This window comes from Muscardinus avellanarius (assembly GCF_963383645.1).
Source record: "Muscardinus avellanarius genome assembly, chromosome: 9".
NCBI lineage: Eukaryota > Metazoa > Chordata > Mammalia > Rodentia > Gliridae > Muscardinus > Muscardinus avellanarius.
Genome location: NC_137795.1, coordinates 98,772,052 through 98,796,581, shown reverse-complemented (window position 1 = coordinate 98,796,581; position 24,530 = coordinate 98,772,052). Strand labels below are relative to the sequence as shown.

At 51.6% G+C, this 24,530-nt stretch overlaps 1 protein-coding gene across 1 annotated transcript; it reads left to right on the top strand.

Annotated features, from left to right (window-relative positions):
• Positions 1-2,865: 2,865 nt before the first annotated feature.
• Positions 2,866-23,979, top strand: KLRG2 (killer cell lectin like receptor G2; the record flags this gene model as incomplete). Its single annotated transcript, XM_080701243.1, has 5 exons — positions 2,866-3,451; positions 13,971-14,072; positions 15,144-15,289; positions 23,523-23,626; positions 23,859-23,979. The coding sequence occupies 5 exons, from the start codon at positions 2,866-2,868 to the stop codon at positions 23,977-23,979; spliced, it is 1,059 nt and encodes a 352-aa protein (XP_080557369.1).
• Between the last annotated feature and the right edge of the window lie 551 nt (positions 23,980-24,530).

Genomic DNA, 24,530 nt, shown 5'->3' with positions numbered 1-24,530 from the left:
CCAGGGCATTCTACCTCCGAGCTATGCTCCCAGCCCTATTTTTTATTCTTTTTTTTTTTTTTTTTTTTTTTTTTTTTTGGTGGTACTGGGGGTGGAACCCAGAGGCTTCCTACCTCCGGGCTATACTCCCAGCCCTATTTCATATTTTATTTGAAAACAGGGTCTCACTAGGTTGCTGAGGCTGGCTTTGAACCTGTGCGATCATCCTGTCTCAGCCTCCCTAGAGCCGGGATTACAAGCGTGCACCACCACGCCCGGCTTTTATTCTTTATTTTGAAACAGAGTCACAGTTGCAAAGGGCCTCGCTAAGTAGTACCTGAGCCTGCCTGCGAACCGTGATCCTCCTGTTTCAGCCTCCCAAATGCTGGGATTACAAGAGTGTGCCGCCATGCCTGGCTCTCTTGATTTTTTCTTTTATTGGTGCATTATAGCCTCACATCATGTAATGTAAATCATGTTGACAATTACATACATGCACACAGTACTTGGGTCCCCCACATCCCAATTTCCCTCCCTCCCAATACCAGGTATCCAGATTGACAATGGTATACTCACATATATACCCATCGTTGATGGTAATATTTCCATTAATGGACCTCAGTCTTCCTCCTCCCTCCCCTTCCTCTCTGGCTCCACTGAGGATTTCCTCCATTTTCTGGAGTCCCTTGGGTATCCCAAATACCCTCTAGCTCAAGCAGAGTAGAGAAAAGATATACCCTTTCACTTTTTGTGCTTGGCTAATCTCACTTAACATAATGTTTCCCAAGTCCTTCCATCTTTTTGCAAATGATGTAATTTTATTTTTCTTTACTGCTGAGTAAAATTCCATTGTGTTTATTTCGCATAGTTTTGCAATCCATTCATCTTTGGATGGACACCTAGGTTGGTTCCATAGTTTGGCTATTGTGGATTGCGCTGCTATGAACACGGGTATGCATGTGTTACTGTAGTTCTCTGATTTCAGCCCCTTTGGAAAGATACCCAGGAGTGGTACAGCCGGATCATATGAAGGATCCATTCCCAGTTTTCTAAGGAATCGCCACACTGATCTTCATAGCGGCTGAACTAGTTTGCACTCCCACCAACAGTGTACATGATAGATTAAATACGCACGGCGGGTCCCTCGGCGGCGCAGATACACAGGGAGTCTGATATGGATGCCATAAGCCTTTATTCGCCGGAGGGCCAGTGCACCTTTCCTGGGCAGTTCCTTCCCCAGCCCCCGTCCCGGCGGGAGCGGGCTTGGGGGAGAGCCCCCCACCAAAGTAGTAGTGTGTCTGTGACATGTCTCCCTTATATCGAGGGGAGTGGTCTCCGTGGGAAACTCTGAGGGAGTGAGATGTCTCCCTTGTATCGATGGAGTGGTCTCCGTGGGAGCTCTGCGGGGTAAGGAGGCGGGTCCTTCCTGCCTGCTGGGCTTCGGCCCTCCCACTGGGGGCGGCGGCTCAGACCTTTCAGTAGAAGAGTTCCTCTTTCCCCACATCCTCGCCAGCATTTGTTGTTGTTTGATTTCTTTATGCTTGCCACTCTGACTGGGGTTAGATGGAATCTCAGTGTAGTTTTGATTTGCATCTCCCTGATGGCCAGTGATGAAGAACATCTTTTCATGTATCTATTGAAAAGGCCCTTGATTTTATAAACTATTGGGTAATCATCACCCCCAGAGATATTGTTTTCTTGTGTATACACGAGGTTGAACCCAGGGGCATTCTATCTCTGAACTACATCCCCAGACCCTTTTTGTTATTGTATTTATTTTTGGAAACAGGGTCTCACTAAATTGCCGATCCCTACATCAAATATTTAGTCTGGAGTTTTTAAGGAAGTAATAAGCTGTTCATACATCGCTTTCCACTAGGATTTTTCTCTGCATTATTTTTCTTCAAGTAGAATCCTTCCAGGCCTCTAGCCCCTTGAATTCCTTTCCCAGGAGGAACAGGTCCATTGTTTGGAGAGAGCCCTGCACTTGGGACACACTTTCAACTATCCCTTATGTATCTGAAATCCAAATCTGAGTTTCCCGTGTTTTACCTGCCAACCCAGAGACTGCGACACCTGTCTAAAACGCCGAAGTCGTCGTCCCCTCTGAGATTCAAAAGGTCTGGGAAGAGCCCAGCCAGAAACTGGCTTTTGCCTTTGTGGTGCTGGGGTTGGAAGCCAGGGCTTTGGCACAGGCCAGTCAAGTATCCTTTCTCCGAACCGCCCTCCTCCCCCGCCGCCCAGAAACCGGTAGTTTTTAGATCACTCTACATGACCAGGCTGGCGGCTGCCAGGCTGCCCTCCTCAAGAAAAACCCACGTGTTCACGCTGAGGCCTCCTCGGGGCTGCGGCCCAGGGGGAGACGCGCGTGGCGCACTCCCCCCCCCCCCAGGTCGTCGGGTCGACTAGTGGCTTTCTGCCACTTTTCTGCAATCCGCCCATTTTCCTTGGAGTCAGATTTTTCTGAGGTCCGGGGATCTAGACGGGCGTGGCCAATCGCTCCCGCCCGAGCTGTGACTTTCAAAACCCACATTGCCAGAGGGCGGGAGGGGAACTGGGTGGGGCGGGGACCCAGAAGGGGAGGAGTCCGGCGGGGCCGGGGCTCGCCCTCCCGCGCCTCGGCAGTTCTGCCTTTCTCCCCAGAGCCTCCGCCCACCCGGTGGCCCCCCTCCGGGTTCCCCCAGCCGCGTGAAGGCCAGGCTGGAGCCGGGGGCGTGGCCAGCAGACCGCAGCCCTAGCCCCAGCCAATCACAGAGGGGGGTTTGGGGATGGGCGTGGCTTGACAACTTCGGCAACTCGCCCGGACCCATCCAGACCCTCGAGGGCAAAACCCATCTCCACCTGGGCCCCGGTGCGCTGGGCTGCGCATCTCCGGCTGCTCGCGGGATGGAGTGGGCCCCGGAGGCCTCGGGAGGAGGCCCGGCCGAGACCCAGCCCCCCAGGGAGCCCGCGGGAAGCCAGGGCCCGGCGGAGGCGCGGCCGCCCGGGCGTCCTGGAAGCCCCCCGGGGCCGGCCGCGGCCGGGCGCGAGGACCACCCCGAGGGCCAGAGGCTGCCCTCGCCGCGCCCGGGCGCCCCGCCGCCCAGCCTGGGCTACGGCGCCTTCCGCCGCCTGGGGTCGGCCGGCCGCGCCCCGCCCGAGCCCCCCGCCGACGGCGCCCCGCCGGGCTCGGAGCCCGCGGCCGGGCCCTGGGCCCCGGTGGAGCTGCAGGTGGACGTGCGCGTGAAGCCGGCGGGCCCGGCGCCCTCGCCGCCCTCCGCGCGCTTCCTGACCCTGCCGGTGCCCGAGTCCCCCGCCGCCCCCCGCCGCGCCGGGCCCGCGCCGCCGCCCTCGCCCGCGGGCAGCTCGTGGGGCCGCAGCTCGCCGCTGGCCGCAGCCCCGGCCGGGCCGGGCGCCGAGAGGGAGGACGCGGGGCTGCTGCGGCGCGCCGGGCTGGACGGCCGGAGGCTGCCGCGGGCGATCGCGCTCATAGGTACGTGCTCGCCGGAGCCGGTGTGGACGGAGGGTCGAGGGGCCCCAGACGTGGCCGCGGCCGCGCACACGCCCCGAGCGGCTCTGGGCCCGTGGGCGGCAAGGACCAGGGCGCTCGGAAAAGTACCTCCAGGCCCGGCCCCACCTGGCCTCTCCGCCTTAAAATTATCCTTCTGGTCTGCCTAAATCGAACGCCAAGTGTGTGCAGTAAGAGTAAACCGACGCCCCTCCCTGCCACCCGGGAACTTGCGCCTGCCTTCCTCGCGTGCGCGCATCTCTTAGAAGCAGAGGTGGAGAATTCCAGATGAGAAATAATTCAGGGTCACGTGGCCGCAATGGGCAGGGCAGAACACCGGCTCCCGACGGGCCTGAGCTCTGCTGCCATGGGTGGACTTCTCCCAGGTGCCGGCTACTTCTTTTTCTCCACCCTATGAGCACTGAGCCCCAAACACTGATTTATTCAGCACATACTGAGAGGGGACCACGGGCCAGACTGCGCCAGGGTGTGTCCCTGTGTGTTTGTTTTTATTTGTTTGCCCGCCAAAACAAACAAAAATCAAACAGTCCTGGATAAAGAATCCGAGGAGTGGTTGCTGATGTTCTGGCAAGCTTGCTGGAGCAGACTTGAGTAGGAGTTGGCATGAGAGGAGTTCCTTCTAAGGAGATGCTCCTTCTAGGGCTAGACCTGCAGGAACAGGCCACAGGAGCCAGAGCCTTGCCCAGCAGGCAAGCTGCCCAAACCCAGGAGCCAGGGATGTAGAGGTAGGGCCAGGGATGGAGAGGAAGGACCAGGGATGGAGAGGAAGGACCAGGGATAGAGAGGTAGGACCAAGGATGGAGAGTTAAGACCAGGGATGGAGAAATAGGATCAGAGATGGAGAGGAAGGGCCAGGGATAGAGAGGTAGGACCAGGGATGAACAGATAGGACCAGGGATGAACAGTTAGGACCAGGGATGGAGAGGTAGGACCAGGGATGAACAGATAGGACCAGGGATGGAGAGGTAGGACCAGGGATGAACAGATAGGACCAGGGATGAACAGTTAGGACCAGGGATGGAGAGGTAGGACCAGGGATGAACAGATAGGACCAGGGATGGAGAGGTAGGACCAGGGATGAACAGATAGGACCAGGGATGGAGAGGTAGGACCAGGCAGCTAGTCAGGCACCAATCCCAAGATCCTCTACTCAGGCTTCTCAGCCATGGGGCAGGGTCCAGGGACTTGGATCATTTAGGCACTTAACAGCTGATGTAAGCACATTTTCTGCATGATGAAATATAAGTTTTCCATTGTGTTTAACAAATTTTGCCATACTTAGTGTTGTGTGTGTGTGTGTGTGTGTGTGTGTGTTATTGGGGATTAACCCCAGGGACATTCTACCTCTGAGCAATAACCCCCAGTCCATTATATTTTATTTTGGGTTCTGGGGGTGAAACCGGGTTCTACCTCTGAACTACATCCCTAGCTGTTTTTATTTTTTAGTTTGAAACATAATATCCCTAAATTGCTAAGCCTGGCCTCAAACCTTTGATCCTCCTGTCCCAACCTCCCAAATGCTGGGATTACAATAGTATACCACCTCGCCTGACTAAAAAAATTTTAAAAAGGAATGGGGGTGTAGCTTAGAGACAGTGATGTCTGCCATCCTGAGGGGAAGGCTGGGCAGGGGGAACTTGAGGGAGGGCCCATGGCTGTGGTTCAGCAGGCGATGAGGAAGCTTGATCTACGGCAGAGGCAGGATCAGGGCAGCACCTCCGATCAGATGCGGGGGGGCTAGCGTAGGGAGAGGTACGCCGCTCACGTTTTGACTATAATGTCTTGCCCAGCATCCTCACTCTGTATCCCAGTAAACCTGACCACATGATTTAGAAAAAGGAAGACTTGCCGGGCGTGGTGGGCACGCTTGTCATCCCAGCACCTGGGAGGCTGAGACAGGAGGACCACAGGTTCAAAGCCAGCCTCAGCTACTGAGTGAGGCTCTCAGCAACTTAGTGAGACCTTGTTTCCAAGTAAAATATATAATAGGTCTGGAGTATAGCTCAGAGATAGAAGGCCCCAGGTTCCATTCCCAGTACCACACAAAAGGAAGGAAGGAAGGAAGGAAAAGGAAAAGGAAAAGGAAAAGGAAGACTTTTTTCCCCCTTTGGTAGTGAGGATGGAACCCAGGGGCATTCTACCTCTGAGCTATACTCCAGCCCTACTTTTTATTCTTTATTTTGAAGCAGAGCTTCACTGAGTTGCAAAGGGCCTAAGGTAGCTGAGGCTGGCTTCAAACGGCAATCCTCCTGTCTCAGCCTCCCAAATGCTGGGATAAGCGTGTGGCACCACGCCTGACTTAGGAAGGCTTATTTGTTCAATTTTTTTGGAGATCTGAGTTCATCCATGTGAGGATGGGGTACGGAGCTGGAGCTCAGGCCCTGGTGGAGCAGAGGGAGGGAGAGCTCAGAGGCTCTGCAGAGCAAGAAAGGGGATCAGGGACCCACCTTCTCCACCCACCCCCACCTGCCTAGGTTACCACCCAGTAAACCCGTTACAGTGGATGGATCTCCTGGTGAGACTGCAGCCTTCGTGACTGAAGTACGTCTACCCCACACCAGCTTACGAGCTCTTTAGGGGCATTCTACATCCAGCTATCACTATCACGCTTGGGTAGCCAGAAAATAGATTGTGTATCTTTCCACAGTGCAGAATACAGAAAGAGGTGTGGGAAAAACTAAGAGGGGGCATTTGGGGAGCCCCCAGTGGAGGTATCATCTAGAGGAAGAGGAGCCAACCATGGAGACTAGGGGGGAAATGTGGGTGGTTGAAGGGAAGGTACAGAGCAGAAAAGGAAGAGTCTCTGGAAGAGCACGGTCAGCAGCGTCAAAGTGTGTGGAGGCTTCAAGCAGAGGCAGGTTCCGGGATGACCCAGGTAACAGGAGGGATGGGTCGAAGGGTAGGTGGCAAGGTGGATGCCAGACAGAACACATCACCCGCTGATGCTCGTGCTTGGTGCTTTGGTTTTGCTTTCTGGGCGGCATGGGTAAAAGAACCATGGGCTGCAGCGGTTTACAGGGTTCTTCTTAGGGTTTGTTTTTTTTTTGTTTTGTTTTGTTTTGTTTTTGTGGTACTGGGGATTGATCCCAGGGGCATTCTACCCAGAGATACCCCCAGCCCTATATTATTTTCATTTTGAAACAGGATTTCACTAGGTTGATGAGAGTGTCAGTACTTGCTGAGAGTGTCCTCGAACCTGCCTCCCTCCTGTCTCAGCTTGGGATTACAGGCATGGGCCACCACGTCCAGCTTGCAGGGCTCTTCTTGGATGCCGAGTGTTTTCCACCTGTGAGATGGAGCTGGTAAGAGCTCAACGGGAAGGGTGAACAAGGCAAGCCTCTGTCACTTACTGTAATGGCTTGGATTTAGAATGCCCCCTGCCCCCATCCCTTGTGGAATGGGTAGCAATGTTGGTTGCTAAGGAGAGTCCCTGAGGATGTGGCCTTGGGGATCAGTGGTTCCTACCCCCTCTCTCTCTTCCCTCCCTCTCTCTCCCTCCCTCTCTCTCTCCCTCCCTCTCTCCCTCTCTCCCCTCCCTCTCTCTCCCCCTCCCTCCCTCTCTCTCCTCCCCCCTCCCCTCCCCTCCCCTCCCCTCCCATCCCATCCCCTCCTCTTCTCTTCTCTTCTCTTCTCTTCTCTTCCCTCTCTCACTCTTTCACTCTCACTCTCTCTCCTCACTGACATGCCCTGAGCTCTGCAGACCTGGCCGGACATGGACTTTTAAATCTCAAAAAAAAATTTTTTTTTTTTTTTTGGTGGGCATTGAACTCAGGATGCTCTACCACTGAGCCATATACAGAGCTCTTTTTGTTTGTTTGTTTGTTTGTTTATTTATTTACTTATTTTTGCGGGACTGGAGATGGAACCCAGGGACATTCTACCTTCGAGTGACACCCCAGCCCTATTTTTCATTGTTGTTTTGGAACAAGGTCTCAGTGAGTTGCAAAGACCCTAAGTACCCAAGGCTGTCCGCAAATCGCGATCTCAGCCTCCCAAATGCTGGGATTACAAGTGTGCGCCAGCACACCCAGCTCTGTTTATTTTACTTTTGTTTTTATTTGCGGTACTGGGGATGGAACCCAGGGGCATTCTACCTCCGATCTACACCCCCAGCCCTATTTTTTATTCTTTGTTTTGAAATAGGGTCTCACTGAGTTGCAAGTAGTTGCTGAGGCTGTCCTCAAACCACAGTCCTTCCATCTCAGCCTCCCAAATGCTGGGATTACAAGTGTGCGCCAGCACACCCAGCTGTTGATTTTATTTTTGAGACAGGGTCTTGCTAAGTTGCAGAGGGCCTCAGTAAGTTGTTGCTACGATCCTCCTGTCTCAGCCCCCCAAGTATTGGAATTACAAGCATGCGCCACCATGCCCAGTTAATCTCCAAAAACTGTTAGCAAATAAATCTCCCTTCCTCTAAGTTTTGTGATCAGTCATTTTGGATCACAGAGAGAGAATGTTGATCGAGACACTTCCCCACGTCCACGCGGGGAAGTCGTGACCCACTGCCGCCCATCCTCTTGTGAACTTGGGAGAGAACGATCCACTGTGGGGAGGACGGGGGTGGGCGTTGCTGCTTGGCCACTTCCTTCGCTTGCCAAGGCAGGTGGGCCAGAGGAGCTGTCCAGATGGGCGCAGGGGACCACAGGCCGGGAGGCGTCCTGATTGGCAGTCAGCAGGCTGCTCCAGGCCACGCAATGCAGGCAGGAGAGAGATCAGGTCGCAAAGCCTTCGACTGGGGCAAGAGGAGATCTTTGGATAGTCCTCCCTTGGGTCTCGGTTTGGAGTCCACTTCTTCGATCCCTAAGGCCGGTTTAGGGGTCCTCACCCACACTCTCATTGGCCTTGTCCTTCTGGACAGCGGCATTCTTCATACGGTTACATGTCTCCTTGTGAGTGCCCCTTGGGGCGTGGGATGGGAGGCTGACGCCCTGAGTCTCCAGCGCCTGGCACCACAGGGTCATCTCAGGGTCCTTCTCCCTCCTTGCCCTCTCTGGGACAGAAGAAAGGGAATGTGGTCTCAGTAGCTGTCCTGTGCATAGCACACCGGGTTCGGAGGATACAAAGAATTGTTCCACCTGGGCCCTGCCCTGCAGGAGTCCTCGTCCAGGGGGGGGAGAGACACCGACACAGCAAAAGCACCAGGCGGCCGGGCGTGGTGGCGCACGCTTGTTATCCCAGCATTTGGGAGGCTGAGACAGGAGGATCACGGTTCGAGGACAGCCTCGGCTGCTTAGTGAGGCTCTTTGCAACTCAGTGAGACCCTGTTTCAAAATAAAGAATAAAATATAGGCTGGGCGTGGTGGCGCACACTTGTAATCCCCGCGCTTGGGAGGCTGAGACAGGAGGATCGTGCAGGTTCAAAGCCAGCCTGAGCTGGCTTAAGAGACCCTGTTTCCAAATAAAATATTAAAAAAAAAATAGGTCTGAGAGTACACTCTCAGAGGTAGAGTGCCCCTGGGTTCCATCCCCAGTACTGAGAAAAAAAAAAAAAAAAGAACAAAAAATGCACCAGGCAGTCTGGGGTGTCTCCAGGAAGGAGGAACAGGGAGGCCTGTCGGAGTTGAGAAAGAGAACAGCTGAGGGACAGGGCTGAGGTGACAGAGGCAGCTAGGTCTTTGATGGGTGGGTTTTCAATGCACAGAGGAAAGAGAGATGGTGATGTCACCACGTGCAGAAGGGCAGAGGCCTGGGGTTTAGACACTGCAGCCAACCACAAAAGCAGGCACCTCGCCAGCATGAGCCCCTTGCACTTAGAACTTTGGGTGGAACCCAGGGGAATTTGACTTCCAAGCTACACCCCTGCCGTATTTTTTATTCTTTAATTTGAAACAGGGTCTCACTAAGTTGCAGAGGGCCTCACTAAGTAGCTGAGGCTGTCCACAAACTGCAATCCTCCCGAATGCTGGGATTACAAGCATGTGCCACCACACCCGGTTTATTTATTATTTACTTATGGTACTAGAGATGGAAGCCAAGGACATTCTACCCCCGGGCTACACCACCAGCCCTACTTTTTTATTTTTTATTTTGAAACGGGGGTCTTACTGAGTTACAGAGGGCCCCACTAAGAGCTGAGGCTGTCTGCAAACCTGGATTTTCCTTTCTCAGCCTCCCAAATGCTGGGATTACAAGAACAGGCCACCATACCCAGCTATTTTATTTTATTTTATTTTATTTTATTTTATTTTATTTTATTTTTTGTGGTACTGGGATTGAACCCAGCAGCATTCTACCTCCAAGCTACACCCCCAGCCTGATTTTCTTTTTCTTTTTCTTTTTTAATGGTACTGGATGGAGATGGAACCCACAGGCATTCTACCTCCGAGCTATGCTCCCAGGCCTATTTTTTAGTCTTTATTTTGAAACTGAGTTGCAAAGCCTCACTAAGTAGCTGAGGCTGTCCACTACCGCGATCCTCCTGTCTCAGCTTCCTGAATGCTGGGATTACAAGAGTGCGCCACCACGCCCGGCTCTGATTGTATTTCTTATTCGGAAACAGGGTCTTGCTAGGATGCTCACAGCCTCACTAAGTGAGGCTGGTTTTGAACCTGTGATCCTTCTTTCTCAGCCTCCCAAAGTTCTGGGGTTACAGGCGTACGTCACCACAGCCAGCCTGGATAATTTAAAAAATAGCTCCCCAAATGAATAAACTTTAGCTCTCACAAAACCTGCACCTCCCCCCACCAGCCGTGGTACTTGACTACCTGGAAATGAATGGCGTTCAGGCTGCAAGATGAAAAGGCGGGCGCAGCCATGAGAGGGGATGCAGGGGGAGTGACGTCAGAGATGGGTCCCGGAAACTGGGTGGAAGCCAGTGGGTGGGTCCAAGGGACGGACATTAGGACCATCTGATGTCCATGGGGCGCCCCTCAGCCGTCAGGAAGGCTGGTGGGAAGGGATGCAGCCCTTTAAACCATCGTGGCCCAGGATCGGGGAAGAGAGAAGACAAGTTCGAGAGCATTTAGCTTTGTATGTATTTTCAGAGATTTTTATAAGAACTGCATACAGCCGGGCGTGGTGGCGCACGCTTGTAATCCGAGGATCGCGCAGGTTCGAAGCCTCAGCTACTGAGTGAGGCTCTCAGCAACTTAGACCCTGTTTCCAAATAAAATATAAAATAGGTCTGGAAGGATAGCCTGGAGGTAGGAAGCCTCCGGGTTCCATCCGCAGTACCACCTAAATAAATAAATAAATAAATTTTAAAAAGAACTGCATATATCGTTATGTTCCTGGTAACTAAGGACTGCTTTCTAGCGGGATGGGCTGGCTCTGCAGGCCTGGGGCGGGGCCTCCCAGTGGGCGTGGCAGGGGCTCGGCGCCTCCTGGATCTTTACGGCTTTATTGTCTTAAAGGTCAGAGCTAAATGTCGCGCTGGCCACAGTAATTACAGCACCTGGTGACTGGCGGACTTATTTTCCTTGTCTTCTCCACGCTCTTTGGTTCTAGCTTTTATTATTTTAGGACTCCCAATTTATACGTATCTTTCATTCCAAACAAACATTTCCAAATCCCCCCTTGCTTTTCTTTTCATATGCTTTGATTGGTACATTATAGTCTCACATCGGAATGTAAATCATGTTGGCATTGACATACATGCACACCTCCCCCTTCTTTTGATAAGAACTTTATTGAAATATAATTCATATGCTATAAAGTTCACTAATTTAAAGTGTACATTTCAAAGCCGGGCGTGGTGGCACACACTGGTAATCCCAGTACTTGGGAGGCTGAGACAGGAGGATGACAGCTTTCCTGCCAGCCTCAGCTACCAGGTAAGGCCCTCTGCAACTTAGTGAGACCCCGTTTCAAAAAAAAAAGGAATAAAAAGCCAGGTGTGGTGGCCCATGCTTGCAATCCCCACGCTTGGGAGGCTGAGACAGGAGGATCGCACAGGTTCAAAGCCAGCCTTGGCTACTTAGTGAGGCTTTCAGCAACTCAGTGAGACCCTGTTCCCAAATAAAATATAAAATAGGTCTGGGATTTTAGCCTGGAGGTAGAAAGCCCCTGGGCTCCACCCCCAGTACCATAAAAAATAAAAATAGGGCTAGGAGTATAGCTCAGAGGTAGAATGTCCCTGGGTTCTATGCCCAGTACCACAAATAAATAAATAAATAAATAAATAAATAAATAAATAAATAGTATATTTTATCAGGTGTGGTGGCTCACCCCTATAATCTCAGTACTTGGGAGGCTGAGACAGGAGGATCCAGGTTTGTGGCCAGCCTCAGCTACTTAGGCCCTCTGCAACTTAGTGAGACCCTGTTTCAAAAAAAAGAATAAAAAATTGGGTTGAAGGTATAGCTCGAAGGTAGAATGCCCCTGGGTTCTATCTCCAGCACCACCAAAAAAATAAAAAAAAATATATAAAATAGGGCCAGGGGTAGGTGTAGGTCAGAGGTAGAATGCCCTTAGATTCAATCCCCAGTACTCCCCAAAAAAGTGTACATTTCAGTGGTTTCTAGTATATTCACCATGGTCAATTTTAGATTCTTTTCATCAGCCCCCAAAGAATCTACACCCTCACCTACAAGCCCCCGGCCCCGCATCTTCTTGTCTCTGGACGATGTATGTAGGCACTCCGGGCCTTTCATAGCAAGGGCCTCATAAAATGCGGGTCCTTGGTGTCTGGCTTCTTGTGCTTAGCATGTTTTCAAGGGTTACCTCTGTTGTAGCATGGACCAGTATTCCATCTACTTCCGAATAATATTGCATGATATGGATACACTGTGTTTTGTTTAGCCATCCATCTGTTGATTGGATTTGGAGTCAAAATCACTTAAGAAGCAAATCGTGTGTTAAAAATAAACTTCCAGGGGCTGGGGATGTAGAGCGCTTGCCCACGGTTGTTAGGCCCTGGGTTTGATCCCCAAAACCTCACAACAAATAAATAAAATCCCGGGGTCGGTCGGGGGCGTAGCTCAGTAGTACAGTGCACGCTCAGTATGCTCAAGGCCCTGGGGTCAATCCCAGCACACACAAAGGGGGAGTCCATAAAGGACACGGGTGGATGTCAGCGTTTCCTAAATCTGTGTAACACGCTTCCCTTTCTGCTTAGAAGCAGGTCTTTTCCCCAGTGCAAACAAAAATTCAGGGATTTCAAAAGTGCCTATGCCTTTAATGTTGAATCATGATTAACAATGTTTTTTTAAAACCTTGGAAATAAGCCAGGCATGGTGGCGCACGCTTGTAATCCCTGCGCTTGGGAGGCAGAGTCAGGAGGATCGTGCTGGTTCCAAGCCAGCCTCTGGCTTAAGAGACCCTGTTTCCAATTTTTTAAAACATATAAAATGGGTCTGGAGTGTAGCCCAGAGATAGAAGGGTTTCCAGGAACCCCAATACCACCAAAAAAAAAAAAAAAAAAAAACCCTGGGAATATGTTTATCTCTCTTTGTGTAGGTGTGTGTGCCATGTGTATATTTATATGTGGGTATGTACTAATGTGCAATTAGTCGTGTGTGTGTGTGTGTGTGTGTGTGTGTGTGTGTGTGTGTTACTGGGGATGGAATCCAGGGGCATTCTACCTCCAGGCTACACCCCCAGTCCTTTTTGTTTGTTTGTTTTTGGTTTTGAAACAGGGTCTCACTAGGTTTCCCTCGCTACATTGCCAGGGCTGTCCTTAAACCTGTGATCCTCCTGTCTGAATTCTGGGATTACAGGTGTGTGCCACCGCACCCGGCTCAAAATGATCTTGGAGCCTTTTCAAAATGATAACATGCTGCTGCAGCACCGCCTCTGCTCACTTTCAGGCTTTGAGAAACCTGGCGATTGTGTCTCGGCTCATACACCTTACGTGGTCATTACTGCCCCGCCTGCCACGTGGGGGAGCCCTGGGCCCTACGCAGCTGGGCCGAGGGGCTCTGTTTTTTGCTAGAGTCGATTTCAGGCTTGTGTCCAGGGAGATGGAATCCAGGAACCCTGGGTTGTCGCGTGCCTAATGTGCTAGCAAATGGCTGCTGAACAATCTCCCTGTCCCTCTCCTTTGACTCTTATGCCTCCCAGTGATTTGAGAAGCCCAACTGCTAGTATCTTTCTCCACAATACAGAGTTCTTACCCCACGGGCACGTGCGTGTGTGTGTGTGTGTGTGTGTGTGTGTGTGTGTGTGTGTAACTAGGAACTGAACCTAGGGACATTCTACCTCCAACCTATACCTCCAGCTTTTTTTCATTTTTTATTTTATTTTTTAATTTTTATATTTGGAAACACGGTCTCACTGAGTTGCTGAGAGCCTCACTAAACAGCTGAGACTGGCTTCGAACCTGTCTCAGCCTCCAAGTACTGGGATGACAAGTGTGCACCACCATGCCCATTTTTTATTTTGCAGCAGAGTTTCATTAAGTTGCCGCGGCTGACCTCCACCCTGCCATCCTCCCGTCCAGCCCCCAAGTGCTGGGATCACAGGCGTGCGCCAGGTTCTGACCTAACTCACGTGGCCTGTGCAGGGCTGGCACGGCTCCCTAACCTGTCTCTCCTGCCCCCCGCAGGGCTGCCCGTGTACATGAAGTCTCTGCGCTGGGCCCTGGCGGTCATGGCCGTGTTCCTGGCGGTCTGCACGGTCACCATTGTGGCCTTGGCGGCTAGAGTCGGTATGATGTCCTCTGTCCCCACTGCTTTGTGTGTGTGCGCGCACTGCTGCTGCAACTCAGAAGCACTCTACCTCTGCGCTACCCCTCCCCGCCCTTTGTACCTTGTGAAACAGGCCTCAGTTACCACCCACGGGCCTCCAGCCTGCCATCCCGTCTCAGCCTCCCAAGCACTGGGATTACAGATGTGGGCCCCCGCACCCAGCTTGTTTTTTCTTTCTTCTTCTTTTTTTCTCTTTTTGGTACTTGGAATTGTGCCCAGCGGTATTCTGCCTCTGAGCTACACCCCCCCCCCCAGCCCTATTTTATTCTTATTTTGAAACAGGGTTTCATTAGATTAATGAGGGTCTCGCTAAATTGCTGAGGCTGTCCTAGAACCTGCAACCCTCCCGTCTCAGCCTCCCAAGCACCGGGATCACAGGCATGCACCACCAAGCCTGGCTCCAGCTGGGTTTTGTTCCTGTTGTTTGTTTTTGCTTGCAGTAGGGGGCTAGGAACCCAGGGGCATTCCACCTCTGAGCTCCTCCCCCAGTCCTATTATTTTATTATTTATTTTGAAACAGGGTCTCACTGAGTTGCAGAGGGCCTCACTAAGTAGCTGAGGCTGTCCACAAACCGCGATCCTCCTGTCTCAGCCTCTCAAATGCTGGGATTACAAGCGTGCGCCCGGCTTTCCAGCTTGTTTTTTTTTTTCCTTTTATTTTTTTCTTTTTTGCAGTACTGTGGATGGAACCCTAGGGCATTCACCTTCAAGCTTATACACCAACCCTATTTCTTATTCTTTTTTTTTGGGGGGGTGCAGGTCTGGGGATGAAACCCAGGGGTATTCAACCTCCGAGCTACACCCCCTGCCTATTTCTTATTCTTTATTTTGAAACCGGATCTCACTGAGTTGCAGAGGGCCTCATTAAGTAGCTGAGGCTGTCCGAGAACCACGATCCTCCTGTCTCAGCCTCCCGAATGCGGGGGTTACACACATGGGCCACCACGCCCGGCTTTCCAGCTTGTTTTTTTAATGTACATAAGTTTAACATTTCAGTGACCCTGTGACTCACCAGGTCTCTGCGCTTGCAGGAGTCAAGTCCCGGCCGTGCCCTCAGGACTGGCTATGGTTCGAGGGGCACTGCTACTACCTCTCCCCGGAAGCTGAGGCCTGGGAGGCCGGCCAGGCCTTCTGCTCGGCCCACCATGCCACGCTGCCCCTGCTGCTCCACACTCAGGTGAGACGGGGTGGCCGGGAGACGGTGTGCCCGTGTTCACAGGAACCAGAACCCTAGCACAGGAGCTAGATCCTTGCTAGAACCAGTCCTTCTACATTATAGAGGTCACCATGGTCCCACGCAATAAAGTGGCATGCAGGGGCCAATGTCAGGTCTCCAAGGGCTTCGTTCTAAGAAGTAGAGGACGAGCTGGGATGTTCTTGTCCAGCCTGCCAGACGCACAGTTAACAGTGAGCGCAGGAGCCAGCCCTGATGGAGACACGTGCATTCCCTCTGGGAGGCAGTAGGAAAAATAAAACACATTTAGTGGATGTACTAGTCAGGCAGTGCTGGGTAACAAATTACCCCCCAACTCTTCAGTGGCTTACAACATGTGTTTCTGCCTGGCTGGTCTGCGGGTTGATAGTTGGCTGGTCTGGTGATGGTTGATCTCTGTTGGGTTTGGCAGAACATCCAGCTCCAGGATGCAGACTGGCTGGGTGTGGCCTGGGGCTGCGGGTTGGGTCTGTTTGCCCATGAATCTCATCTGCTCCCCGAGAGCAGCTCCTCATAAGAAAAATGGCAGAGGACAGGAAGCAAGCAGGCCACTGTTGTGTCGTATCCTGACGGTCCATTGGCCAAGGCAATACCATGTCCAAGGCCAGCATCCAAGGGACAGGGTCATACAGTCCACCCGGGGAGAGCGGGAGGAGTGCAAGTTTGCATCCATTTAACAGGTCTGGGAGTGGCTACAAACAAGACCAATAAACCAGACCCAGCTTTGCTCAGAGGCGCACAGCTCAGGAGGCCGAGGCAAGAGGATCGCGAGAACCAGGCTAAGCAGGGGCAGCTTAGCAAGATGCTATCTCAAAACAAAAGATAAAAAGGAGCCAGGAGTGGGGTTACACGCCTATAATCCCAGTGCTGGAGAAGCTGAGAGGAGGATCGCAGACTCAAGACCAGCCCAGAAACTTAGGGGATGGGAGGGGAGAAGAGGGAAATTCTCTAATGCACATGATGTACTTTAACAAACATCAAAGTCAGCCACTAAGCCCAACATGGGGGGGGGGCGGGAACTGGGTGAGGGCTAAGTGTGAGGTGTGCATGTATGTCTCCACCATCCTGTATCCCATTAAGATGTATGACTACAATGCACCAATAAAAAACTTAGAGGAGACAACCTAGTGACACCCAGTTTCAAAACATGAAGTAAAAAGGGCGGAGGGTGTAACTTGGAGGTAGAATGCCCCTGGGTTCAACCCCCTAGTGCCGTGAACAAAATAAAAATTAAAAATCAAAGATAAAAGCCTGACGTGGTGGTGCACGTTTGTAATCCCAGCATTTGGGAGGCTGAGACAGGAGGATCGTGGTTCGCGGACAGCCTCAGCCACTTAGGCCCTTTGCAACTCAGTGAGACCCTGTTTCAAATTAAAGAATAAAAAAACTAGGGCAGAGGGTATAGCTCGGAGGTCAAATGCTCCCGGGTTCCATCCCCAGACCCGCAAAAAATAAGTAAGTAAATAAATAAATAAAATAAACAAAAAATAAAGAATACAAAATAGGGCTGGGGGTGTAGCTTGGAGGTAGAATGCCCCTGAGTTCTATCTCCAGTACTGCAAAAAAAAAAAAATAAATAAATAAATAAATAAATAAATAAATAAAAAGATAAAAGGGGTTAGGGTGCAGCTCAGTAGTAGAGCATTTCTGGGTTCCATCTGTAGTACCACCGAAATAAAAAAACAGGATCTGGTCCTTGGCTCAATTTTTTTCTAATTTTTTTTTTATTTTGTTAAAGTAAACAGCCAAGCTGGGCGTGGTGGCGCACGCTTGTAATCCCTGCGCTTGGGAGGCTGAGACAGGAGGATCGCACAAGTTCGAAGCCAGCCTCAGCTACTTAGTGAGGTTCCCAGCAACTTAGTGAGACCCTGTTTCCAAATAAAAAAAAATATATTAAAAAAAGGTCTGGGAGTATAGCCCGGAGGTAGAAAGCCTCTGGGTTCCACCCCCAGTACCACCAAAAAGAAAAAGAAAAAAAAAGTAAACAGCCAGGCATGGTGGCGCATGCTTATAATGCCAGTGTTGGTAGGCTACGCCAGGAGGACTGAAGGTTCAAAGCCAGCCTTGGCAATGTAGGGAGGCTCGGAAACCTAATGAGACCCTGTTTCCAACTAAAGAAATAAAATCAGGCTGGAAGCGTAGCTTGGAGGTAGAGTGCCTCTAGGTTCAATCTCCAGTACATACATACATACATACATACATACATACATACATACATACAGTAAACCACATAAAATTTACCCCCCTGGGCCATTTTAGGTATACAGTTCAGTGGTATTAAGTGTTCCAGCCGTTGGCACTACTCTTATCTCTGCGTCTAATTCACGGACACTGCATCTTGTGAGCAGTGGCTCTCCCCTGGCACCCGCCATTCTCCTGTCTTAAGGACTCTGACTACTCCAAGTACCCCCTGCGGAGGTACCACCTGAGGATCCAGGCTTTTAAACTCTGGAATCCGCCTGAGTTCCAGAAGCTCTGGGCGTTGGGGTGGGGAGGCTACAGGCAAGTAGGTTCACAACCCCGGGGAGACACCAGGGCCAGGGCCCCCATAGCTGTGGGACAGACGCAGCTCATCTTCCCTTAAAAGAAAAATGGCTACCGGTGCTGAGTCTTTAGGCTCAGTCACCTGGGGTTCGGTGACAGCCTTGTTCTGTGGGGTAACGGAGGGAACTGCCCAGCTTCACAGTTTACCTGAGGGGAAGCCATGTCTCCACTTCAAAAAAACTAACACATGAGCCGGGCGTGGTGGCGCACGCTTGTCATCCCCGAGCTCAGGAGGCGGAGACAGGAGGATCCCGCAGGTTTGAAGCCAGCCGCGCCCGCTGGTTTAGGAAACCCTGTTTCCAAATAAAAATATAAAATAGGTCTGGAAGTATAGCCTGGAGGTAGAAGGGTTTCCAGGAACCCCAGTACCACCAAAAAACAAATAAACAAACAAAAAACTAACACATGAATAAATAGCTGTGTATCATAGGGTTAAGAAAAGTCAGCAGTTCAGAACATTTATTTATTTATTTATTTATTTATTTATTTATTTATTTGCGGTACTGGGGATGGAACCCAGGGGCATTCTACCTCCGAGCTACACCCCCAGCCCTATTTTTTATTCTTTATTTTGAAACAGGGTCTCACTGAGTTGCAAAGGGCCTCACTAAATAGCTGAGGCTGTTCACAAACCGCGATCCTCCTGTCTCAGCCTCCCGAATGCTGGGATCACAAGTCGCACCACCACGCCCAGCTAGCTCACAACATTTTAATATTACCTAAGTATACTATCCAGAGAGGTATAAAGACAAAAAGTAGAAGTCCAAGGAGAAGAGGGGACGAGGAGTTCAGTTCAATGGGTGCAGAATTTCAACTGGAAGATGAAAACGTCCTGGAGATGGGGGTGGTGGCTGCACAGGAGTGGGGAATGAACTTAGTACCCTGGCTGTAAACTTAACACGGGTGAAGCCGGGCGAGGCGTCAGGCTCATGAGTGTGTTTAGCACCCGAGGCCCTGGGTTCAATCCCCAGGATACACCCTCCTGTGAGAAAAAGATTAAAATGGTAAGTTTCATGTTATAACTTCTACTTTGGCACAAATATTTATTTATTTATTTATTCATTTAATTTATTGTAGTGCTGAGGATGGAACCCAGGGGCATTCTACTTCTGAGCTATACTATAAGCCCTATTTTATTTTTATTTTAAGGGTTTTTCTTGTGTGTGTGTATATGTGGTTCTAGGAATTGAACCCAGAGGCATTCAGTTACTTCTGAACGATACCCACACCCTATTTTTTATTCTTTATTTTGAAACAAGGTCTAAGTTGCAGAAGACCTCACTAAGTAGCTTAGGCTGGCCATGAACCCATGGTCGTCCTGTCTCAGCCTCCTAAGGACTTATTTTTTATTTTAAAACAGGCTCTTGCTTAGTTTGATGGAAGTCTTACTACTTGCTGAGACTGTCCTCAAACCTGGGATTCTCCTGTCTCAGCCTCCCAAGTACTAGAATTACAAACATGTGCACCGCCAGGCCCAGCTTAATAAATTTTTAAAAAGCAATTTTGAAGGCATAACAATTTACCTTGATTATAAGCTGTGAAACATGAGATTTCGAGTCCATTCTGACAGGGATTCACTCTCTGTCCACACTGGCGGGCGTCATGGAGGCCCAGCATCTGCTGGACCTCCTCAGAAAGGAGGAGCCAGGGCTCGCTCAGAAGTTCATCTATAACTAGAATTGTGTGTGGGGGGGGTTGGTTTTTTTTTTTTGGTGGTACTGGAGTGGAACCCAGAGGCTTTTCTACCTCCAGGCTACACTCCCAGACCCATTTTATACTTTATTTGGAAACAGGGTCTCACTAAGTTGCTGAGAGCCTCACTAAGTAGCTGAGGCTGGCTTCGAACCTGTGCGATCCTCCTGTCTCAGCCTCCCAAGCGCAGGGATTACAATCGTGCGCCACCACGCCCGGCTATAACTAGAATTTATAACTGTGGACAACCCCTTGTCTGCCCCACAGTCTACACTAACACTGAAAATAGACATCAAAACTGCAAAGAGAAAGGGCTTGGGGTAGAGGAGGGACAGACTATCGGCTCCTGTGGCCAGGAGGCCCAGATGACCCGGCACTGGGGTGGCTGTGCACCTCAGGTCACGTTTGTGGAGAGGGGGGGGACAAGGCTCTCCCCAGCCAGCAGAGCGCGGGAATAGGAGATTCCACCACTGCACGGACGTTTAATGAGTGTATGCTGTTGGCTTTAGACCTCGTCACACACAGGATCCCCATGTCTACACCCTCGCAGCTCTGACAGGCTGGGCTTTTGCCCAATGCCGGTGGGCTGCAGTTTGGGCAGGGAGTGGCCTGGCCCCAAGGCTCTCTGCACTGGTGGCTGTCATCAGAGTTCTGGGAGGCCCCTGTGAGCTTCCCAGACCAGCAGCACAGCAGGCCCTGGCGGATCTGCAGCGGCTACATTAGTGAAAAGCTTTGGGGCTGCCCCGCCTCCCGACTCACACACCACCCTGCTTCTGCTCCTGCTCCGGGCGGGGCTCCCCACCCAGCCGCACCCAGCCCGGGGAAGTGTGCACGCACTGTCTGTCCTCACCATCACTCTCCGCTGTCACACACAGTCTGGTCTTTGGCACAGGAGGGCAGGGCTTGAAGGTGCTCTGGGCCCCTCTCTGGGCTGCAGAAGGTGCCTGGGCACTGACCCACGGGCTACACGGTGGCCGGTGAGCACCGGGAGGCGGGACGCTGAACTGCCTACTGTGCGCTGGGCCTCAAGGTAAGTGAGTCAGACTGTAAGATTCTCACCAAGTTCACTGCAGTCCAGCAACCTGCCAAGTAAACAAGCCAGTAAAGAGCAGCAGAGCTCGCTGTGGGCTGGGAAGGCACCAGGTGCCCGGGAGGGCTCAGCCACGGGAAGCGGCCCTCGCACAGGCCTGAGGGACCACCAGGCAGCACTGAGGACGAGGACGGCACGCAGGGGCAGGGGCAGGGGTGCACCGCCTCCCGGGGCTGACCACACAGGTGTTGTCTTTGTTAAACATATTATAGGAAATAATATGGCGAGTTCATTTGTACCAGCCCACTTCTAGTCTTCATCATTTTGAACAACTTCCATTCACTTCTCCTCCTCCTCCTGCTCCTGCTCCTCCTCCTCCTCCTCCTCCTCCTCCTCCTCCTCCTCTCTCTCTCTTTCTCCTCCTTTTATGGTACTTGGGATTGAACCCAGGGGCATTCTACCTCCAAGCTACATCCCTAGACCTTTGTATTTGATTATTTATTTATTTATTTTGCTACTAGGGATGGAACCCAGGGACATTCTACCTCCGAGCTACAATCCAGCCCTTTTTTTCAGTACTGGGGATGAAATATTTTTTTATTCTTTGTTTTAAAACAGGGTCTGAGTTGTGGAAGGCCTCACTAAGTAGCTGAGGCTGCGATCCTCCCAAGTACTTTGATTACAAGCATGTGCCACCACGCCTGACTTTATTTTTTATTTTGAAACATGGTCTTGCTAAGTTGCTGAGAGTCCCGCTAAGTTGCTGAGGCTGTCCTCAAACCTGTCATTCTCCTGTCTCAGCCTCCCAAGTCCTGGGATTGTAGGAGTGCGCTACCCTGCAGGCTGTACTTCTTCTCATTGTGAGCCAGATGTGTTTGTTGATAGATGTTTTTGTTTGTTTGTTTATTTATTTATTTATTTTTATGTGGTGCTGGGGTGGAACCCAGGGGCTTTTCTACCTCTGGGCAATACTCCCAGACCTATTTTATACTTTATTTGGAAACAGGGACTCACTAAGTTGCTGAGAGCCTCACTAAGTAGCTGAGGCTGGCTTCGAACCTGTGCGATCCTCCTGTCTCTGCCTCCCCAGCGCTGGGATTACAAGTGTGGGCCACCATGCCCGGCTGGTTTTTGTTTTTACAGTGCTAGCAATTGAATCCAGGCCTTGGAGCATGCCAGATAAGCGCTTTACCACTGAGCCACACCCCAGCCCCTGCCTTTTTTTTTTTTTTGATGTATTTATTTATTTTTAGGTTGGCATGATTTCCTGTTGTCAGTTTTAACAGCACTGTAATTTTCCATCCTGTTAGCATCTCATAATTTACCTAGTTATTTCCTGATTACTGGGCATTGGGCTATTTCCTATTTCTGTCTCCATAAATAGTGCTGTGTTACCTTTAGATAAGCTCTTTGTTGCCCCTTCATGTCTCGTTCCTCAAAGTAAAGCCACCCATCTGAGCAACAGGACAGGAAGTTCTTTTTTTTTTTTTTTTTCCCAGTACTGGGGATGGAACACCGGGGCATTCTACCTCCGATCTGAGCTATACCACCAGCTCTTTTTATTTTATTTTATTTTATTTTATTTTATTTTATTTTATTTTATTTTGGTACTGGGGATGGAACCCAGGGGCATTTTGCCTCTGAGCAACACCCCCAGCCCCATTTTTTATTCTTTATTTCGAAACAGGTTCTCACTGAGTTGCAAAGGACCTCACTAAGTAGCTGAGGCTGGCTTTGAACCTGTGCATTCCTCCTGTCTCAAGCTTCCCAAATGCTGGTATTACAAGGTGTGCCCCACCACGCCTGGCTTTTATTCTTTATTTTGAAACAGGGTCTCACTGAGTTGCAAAGGTCTCACTAAGTAGCTGAGGCTGTCTGCAAACCACTATCCTGCTGTCTCAGCCTCCCGAACGCCCTGCTGGTACCAGGTTCTTGTTATCTCTCCCTGAGCTCTGTTCCAGAAGGAAACTCTGCCCCACCAGTCCTAATGCTGGGACTTAAAATGTTTAAACATTTTCCCCAGTTTAAAAATCTCAAGTGCAGCCAGGCGTGGTGGCTCACGCTTGTAATCCCCGAGCTTGGGAGGCTGAAACAGGAGGATCGCACGGGTTCGAAGCCAGCCTCAGCTATTCAGTGAGGCTTTCAGCAACTTAGTGAGACCCTGCTTCCAAATAAAATATAAAAAAAGGTCTGGGAGTGTAGCCCGGAGGTAGAAAGCCTCTGGGTTCCATCCCCAGTACCACCAATAAAATAAAATAAAAAATAAAAATCTCAAGTGCATTTTTAGAAATGTTGTTTTAACTGCCAACACCAAGGCTCTCAATGCTGGTGTTGCCGGTTGGACCACGCTGCTCCCGGGCTCCTGGGCAGCTTGGGGGACCCCACACGCCCCATCTCCTCTTTGGAGATAGGCTCTTGCTAAGTGGCTGAGAGCCTGAGATCGTCCTGTCTCGGCCTCCCAAAGCCTGGGATTACAGGCGTGCACCACCATGCCCGGCTCTTGCTGCAGTGCAGCCTCTGCTGTTTTATTTCGTGTGCTATAACCCTGTCCCGCGTGACTCCATGGTCTTTATCTTCCCCCTTTCCTCTGTGCTGTGCTGGCGGTGGGACCCCATGCTGCTCCCGGCTCCTGGGCGGCTCGGGCCCACGCGGCTTGCCTCCTCAGCCCACACGTGGCTGCTCCGCTCTTCTCAGGCCCGCGGGCGCCGCTCTCCATCAGCCGTTCTTTGCTTCTCTGACCGCTCAGTCGGCGTGGCAGGCCACTGGTGGCGACTGTCCTCTGCATCCTGCTGGGGGCTGAGACTGGCCGCTCTCCTTTCCAGTCCGCCTGAGCTCAGCCCCGAGCAGTGTGCGGGCGGATTCCCTTCCTGCAGAAGCCCGGGTGAGTCGTGCCAGTGCCCGAGCGAGTGACGCCCTGATTTTCACCCTCAGGGCCTCCTGAGCAGATACCCCGTCACCAGGTCTTCCTGGGTGGGGGCCCGGCGAGGCCCCCGAGGCTGGCACTGGACTGACGGGACTCCCTTGCCGCCCCAGCTGTGAGTGATGTGGGCTTCTCTCTCTGCTGTTCTGGGTCCTCCTCCTGTCCCGCCCCAGCCTTCTGTGACCCTTGAGAAGCCCACCCCGCCCCAGGCCCGGGGGATGGCGGGGTGCGGTCCCTGACACGCCAGCCCTCATTCGGGTCCCCTAGCACACACCCAAGCTCCCAGGACCTGGGCGCTGGGCGGCCGCGCGCCTCAGGACGTCTCCCCTCTCTTTGCCCTCGCCCAGGCTCCCGGAGGAAGGCAAGGACGACCCGGATCTCAGCTGCGGGAGCCTGGAGGACGGCCGGCTCGTGGCCCTGGACTGCGGCTCCCGCAAACCCTGGGTCTGCGCCAAGGGCACCCAGTGATTTGCTTCTGTTTCTGCTCAGCCTGCGGGGGTGAGGTACCAGCTGGGGGAGCCGCTGCCAGCTCCACGCCCCAGCCAGCCCAGGACTTGTGTGCCGAGGCCGCATTTGCTGCGGCCTCGGTCGGACGCTCCAGCTTACTCTCCAGCTTCTGATGCTGATCAGTTCCATGACTGTGGGGTGGATAATTACCCTTTCTGAGCCTGTTTTCCCCTCATCAAAATAGCCCTTTCTTTTTTTTTTAATGATTAAAAAAAAATTATTGGTGCATTGTAGTCACACGTAGATATGTAAATTTTTTTGGTACTGAGGTTGGAACCCAGGGGCATTCTACCTCCAAGCTACACTGCAGCCCTATTTTTTATTATTTTGAAACAGGGTCTCACTGAGTTGCAAAGGACCTCACTAAGTAGCTGAGTCTTTCCATGAACCGCACTAAGTAGCTGAGACTGTCAGTGAACCATGATCCTCCTGTCTCAGCCTCCCGAATGCTGGAGTTGCAAGTGTGTACCACTACGCCTGGCTATGTAGTCGTCCATCTTAATGGGGTATAA